The following is a 6,000-nucleotide window of genomic DNA, read 5'->3' as shown; positions in this document are numbered from 1 at the left end:
GTGTTCAAGTCAGTCAACGTGTTGAATTTAATTTCCGTTCCTTCAGCGCGCTGAATTCTCCTTCCATTCCTGCCTTTTTTTGGATGCGTTGTGGGCGTGTCCCTCCAAAGCCAATGTATTTGTCTCACTATGCATTTGTGCTGTTGCTGTCACGTGTGCACACAAAACACACTCTCTCTCTCTTTCTCTCTCTCTCTCTCTCTCTCTCTCTCTCTCTCTCTCTCTCTCTCTCTCTCTCTCTCTCTCTCTCTCCGTCACCTGCTGCAAAAGTGAGTGAGTGTACATTGTCTGACATGCACAGTCTGCACTCGTCTGATGAGAATTTTAAGTGGATACGTCACAAATAGGGGAAAGGGAAAGAGGGAGGGACGGAGCCGAAGAGGAGAGCAAGCCATGTACAGCGAGCCAGAGAGAGAGGGGGATATATTGACTCAAAGCTGGTCTTCATGCTCCTTAGTGTGTTTGAGAGAGAGAGGCAGGCGTGAGAGCAGTTAAGATGGAGTGCTGGCACAGATGAAGACTGCCCTGGGTATGTATTTGGTGGCTGTCTGCGTCCGTGCATGTGTCCCTGCGTATGTCTGAGGCTCCGAGCGGATGAGTTTGTGAGCACCATGCTTCCAAGTGCTCATTGATGTCATTGTAATAAGCAAGCAGCGATGTGGGACTGCCGTTACATAAACGCAGTGTGAAAGCACTGAGCGAGTGGAGGTAATGAAATTGGATCATGGGGGTCTTCGTTTTTGGTGGAAGATTTAAACTTGTACATGTGTGTTTGAATTGGTTCTGGTGAGGGGTCTGCTGTTTAAAAGGGGACTTTACAACTAAGTTGTGGATTTTGTGTAAAACTGTGGTTATATATCAGACTTTGGATTGAGCAGTAATGATTGTTTGCTTACAATGAAAAAAGAACATCTTTTCATTTTATTTTATTTTATTTGAGCAAGTAGCTTACCTCGGTTCCACATGATTGAAATGTGTTGCACTAACATACATCATTTGATTATTTTTAAGTAAAATGGGGGAAAGTGTTGTCAGTTGGCAGCCGAAAATTAAGTGCTTTCCTCCCAGGGTATTGGCCAATGTCAATTTTTCTCTCCTTTTTTTTTTTTTACTGATTTAGGCAGATAATGGTAACACAATTATAATGATAGTCATAGTAAAATGCCTCCCAATTAATCTAATCTAGTTTGACAAATCTAGTCGATACATACTTATTCGTTTGCAAGCTAACTCAGTTTTCCCTTTCTGTAGATGTTTTTTTTTTTTTTTTAACAAAAGAAATGATTGTATCCACTGAAATTCTACGATACATTCCTCCTACAGTACTTTAATAATCAACAGTCAGGCGCATGGACTGTCACAAAGATTTTCTGGATGTAGAACCCCGGTGCCATGTTCACATTTTATGTGCTAGTAACAGTACTTGAGGTGTCAACATGGACACAAAATTGTGTCTCTTTCACTCTTGATGAATTGATGACATTTCTTGAGTTATTGATGCTATACACAACATTTACTTTACTAACGTCCTAATTAGGTAAAGCCACTTGCTTGTTGAATTCACATTCCGGTCATTTACGAGTATGCAGTAGATGCTGTTCTATTTATGACAGAAATTAGCGTTGTAAAGCATAGCAAATATGCTCAATTTTGAGAAACAACCTTTAAGATTGAAAATGACAGAAGCAATACAATTTATAGGCTTAGGAAAGTGCCCTCATTCCCCAAAAATGGGACTGGCACTTTGGGAAATTTGGGGCAATGAATATATCTCTTCTTCTACACGGCAGATGTAGTTTAGGAAAATTTCTTTGCTGCTTTTCCACTGCGATGACGATGGACACTCTATTATGTCGTTTTTACATGTCTGCATAGTGAAGTGAACATGAGCTGCTTACACAGATAGCCTGTCTCTGTAAACAGTCAGAAAGCAGGCATGTCGGCTGTGGACAAGCCTCCTGGAAAAAATGCCAGTAAATGCCTCATTATCTACTAGCCTGATTAATATTACAGGTATTTCATTGAGGATCTTTTACACGACTGCCTAGATCATTATCGATCATTATTAAGACTCTGTGACCCTCACTTGCTTTTATTGACTTATCACACGTCTTATTTTTGTGCCCAACGAACACCTAACGCTAAGTTCATTCTAACTGTGCTCATTGGTGGAGTTTTCTTCCTTTTTTTTGTAGACGGGCGCAGTTGGAAATTTGCCCTGTTGTGGGATTGAACACAGTCAACTTGATTCCCAGCCAATCAAAGCTGCTTTTCTCATTCCCTTAACATTCAGCACATGAGAGGCATGCAGTCTGCATGACGGAAGTGCAATGGACTCATTGCAGGAGATTGGTGCACACAAAGTATACTCAACAAAAATCTAAATGCAACACTTTTGTTTTTGTTCCCATTTTTTACGAGATGAACTCAAAGATCTAAAACTTCTTCCACATACACAATATCACCATTTCTCTTAAATCTTGTTCACGCACCAGTTTAAATCTGTGATAGTGAGCACTTCTCCTTTGCCAAGATAATCCATCCCATCCCACTTTACAGGTGCACTAATCATAGTGTCTAATCAGCATCTTGATATGGCACACCTGTCAGGTAGGATGGATTACCTCGGCAAAGGAGAAGCGCTAACTATAACAGATTTAGACTGGTTTGTGAACAATATTAGAGAGAATTTGTGATATTGTGTATGTGGAAGAAGTTTCAGATCTTTGAGTTCATCTCATAAAAAATGGGAGCATAAACACAAGTGTTTCATTTATATTTTTCTTGAGTATATATTTATAAGTGCGTATACGTACATTTATAAGTATGTTTGTCAGGAACTGTAAGAAGATGATCCACTTGTGGATGATGGAAAGTGAACACTTGAGCCCGCTTTCCACGCTTGATAGTCACAGCAGTTAACTGGTTCGTGTTATCATCATGGGAATATTTGTTAATCGTCCACATCATGTTTATAAGATGGAGTTAATTACCTAACTAGGGGCAGTACAGAAACTTGAACAATAATTGCAAGATTTTATTAGGGATGCAGCATGAAAAAAAAAGAAAGATTTAATCGCTGTGAGGTAACTAGCAAATGATGGCCTTTGGTAAATGGAGTCTAGAATTTGTTCGCAGTTATTATGCTTCATTTAGAGGTAAACATGTTAATGACTCAGTTAGACTCTGAGCTGTATTATGTAAATATTGCTGAGGGGAGGTGCCGACAAGCTAGAGAAGTGCAGCCAGAAGAGAGAAATGTTGGAGAGTGAAGTGACGTCACATGTTCAGACTTTACCGTGATACATTGGAATATTCAGCCAAAACGCAGACTTGGTCCGCTGACTCAAAGTGTGAGTCACACTTGAAGTGGCAAACGTTGTGGCTAGTTCTATTTTGGAATTTGAGAGCTCCGAATTGCATCGACAGATGAAAACCGAAACATCTTTCCCTTTTTTCCCTTGTGGGTGTGGAAGATGTGATGGGAATTTCAACGGTGTGGATCCTGTCCTACAAAGTCGGTCACTGTGAAAAGTTAGGAGCTCAGGAGGTAGACGGCACGTTGTTTTGTTTGTCTCCTTGAGGCTCGCGCCTGTAGTTGCTGTTTTCTCACTCCTCTTCTTTTCCTCTTTATTCCAGTCCCGTTTAGCAGCCCACATGAGCGTCTCCAAACCACCGCCACCCCCTTCCGCCTCCCACCTCGCCATCCCTCCTTCCTCCACCTCAACGTCCTCCTCGTCAGCCACCTCCCCCTCGGCCCCGCCCCCTCCCTCGCCCGTCAAGATTTCTATGCAGGAGCACTTTGCCATCAACGTGTGCCCGGGCCCCATCCTCCCCATCCCACAGATCTCAGACTTCTTCCCGCGTTTCCACGACTATCCCTGCACGCCGCCACCTCCTCGTGAGAAGAAGATCCTGAAGGAGGAAACTTTCAACGGCGAGATGGGAGGAGGTTTCAAGGATGGCGAGAGGCGGGGGGACAATAGTGGGGACAGAGAGGAAGTCGCTGACTCCGATGATGACGACAGTGAGTTTCTCAAGAGTTTGCGTTGGTGTTTGTTCATTTATATGGAAATTAAAAGGCATTGCTGCAGAAAAAGAACACTACCAGCTGTAAAACTTGAAAATGGAGAGTCATCTTTTTCTACTCAAGACCAGTTTTTCCTCCGGAGAAAACAGCATGCACAGCGTAAATTGGAAAAAAGTGTTTTCCCTCCATCTCACTATACGTCCCTGCAGTGCTAAGCTGCAATAGTATAGGATTTTCTTTCTGCTCTTTTCCCAAACAGCAAGCTACAAGACGGGTCAATTCTTATTTAGCAGCTTCGTGTTTTTGTGACTCAGTGCTTTTGAGTGTGTCTGTGTGGCTGAGTCCCGCCAGTAATTGCTGCCATCTTTGTTGTTTCCAGCCTATTTGGGGACGTTGGAGTTCACGCTGCTCTTTGATCAGGAGAATAACTGTCTTCATTGCACCATTCACAAAGCAAAGGTAACCACAACTTCTACAGTATGTTTTGTAGACCTTACAAAGTACAAAAAACTTCATGCTCCGTACAGGGTTCAAATCAAATCTAATAGAATGCTTTTTAATGTTGTTTTATAATGCAACTTAAAACTAAATGAATGCCCACGTCGTACTGCATATACTCATATGCACACACATAAACATACAGTACATATATGCATACTTACACACTGCTCAAAAATTTTTAATGAACAAGGTGTTCCCTTAGTTGTTTTGATTTTTTTGAGCAGTGCATATATACATAGCGTGTACACTGCCCATAAGGGAACACTTTGTTTCGTTATTTATTTGAGCAGTATATATTTGGGCTGTCAGTCGATAAAAAATTTTTTGTTAAAATAAATTACATGATTTACATTAATCTCGATTAAATTGATTGCCCGTTATATTTGTTCAAAATGTACAATAAAATATATTTTTTTAACTCTATAAAGCCTGAACCATGAAATCAATTTCCACATATGACTTTTGATTTGTGTCATATTTGATACATCCAGTCGCAATGCTTTAAACTCGTACGTTTATAATCTTGTATTTAATATGATCCGTTTGGCGTTATAACATAAAAATGGACAAATGTGTTTGTATCTTTTAGTTCATTGATACATTAATTTTATAGTAAGTAATTCATAAAGTTAACATTAACGGTTACGGTTAAACGGACTGTGAAGCATTGAGTCATAGATGTGTGTTGAGGTAATTTTCTGCCACTAGGTGACATTAGGGTTTTATGTTGGACGTTGGTGACAGGGACGCCACATTTTTCTTTTCAAATTCAGATCAATTGGAACATAAAGCAATTCATTAACACCAGGCCATTTTGTTCATTGTAAATTACAAATTGTCACCGGTCCCCAAAAATAGTTTAATCATATTTATTATTGCTAAACTGCGTTAAAGTGACTCTTTTACACAACACATTTAAAGTAAGGCATGAACAACAATTAGATTTAAATTTTTAATGCCTCCCGACATCATATTCAATGCTTCTTAATGCCATTTAAGGCCTTGATTTCAGCAAAAATCAATTTAATGACTTTACATGCTTTTTAATGACCCACAGAAACCCTGTCCATAGCTATGTAGACACATTTGGAACAAGGACACCCACCTCGCATACTGTAAACTGTCACATGAGTTTAATTATGTAAATCCCTTTGAGTAAGTCCCTAGAGGACAACACAATTGAGTCGAGGGGAGTCAGAAACAGCGGCACGGAATAGAAACACCCAGCAGCGCCATTGTGATGTTTGCTGTCTTTTTCTGACCCTGTTGTTCGTGTGTTGTAATGTTTGAGGGCATGATTATGTCACATCAACACTACAGTATAGTACAGTGTCTTTGTATGTGTGTATTTACAGGGACTAAAAGCCATGGACTCCAATGGGCTGGCTGATCCGTATGTCAAGCTTCATCTTCTTCCTGGGGCTAGCAAGGTCACTGCTCCAACCTCACCTCAGTGGCTAACATACGCT

The 6,000-nt window shown here is 40.5% G+C and overlaps 1 protein-coding gene across 3 annotated transcripts in view; it reads left to right on the top strand.

The window, feature by feature from the left end:
- Positions 1–279: 279 nt before the first annotated feature.
- doc2g (double C2-like domains, gamma) overlaps positions 280–6,000 on the top strand; it is a 40,024-nt gene continuing 34,303 nt past the window's right edge. For 2 of the 3 annotated variants that reach the window (XM_077571053.1, XM_077571051.1), the window contains exons 1-4: positions 3,411–3,550; positions 3,640–4,027; positions 4,410–4,489; positions 5,887–5,961. In XM_077571053.1, coding sequence (XP_077427179.1) covers positions 3,482–3,550; positions 3,640–4,027; positions 4,410–4,489; positions 5,887–5,961 — 612 coding nt within the window. In that variant the 5' untranslated portion in view covers positions 3,411–3,481. Of the gene's footprint in view, positions 530–3,410; positions 3,551–3,639; positions 4,028–4,409; positions 4,490–5,886; positions 5,962–6,000 lie in introns of those variants that run through there. The other variant, XM_077571054.1, reaches the window with a different exon arrangement.

This window comes from Vanacampus margaritifer, chromosome 7 (assembly GCF_051991255.1).
Source record: "Vanacampus margaritifer isolate UIUO_Vmar chromosome 7, RoL_Vmar_1.0, whole genome shotgun sequence".
NCBI classification, from domain to species: domain Eukaryota; kingdom Metazoa; phylum Chordata; class Actinopteri; order Syngnathiformes; family Syngnathidae; genus Vanacampus; species Vanacampus margaritifer.
The sequence above is the reverse complement of the archived record's forward strand: the minus strand, read 5'-3'. Positions and strand labels throughout refer to the sequence as shown.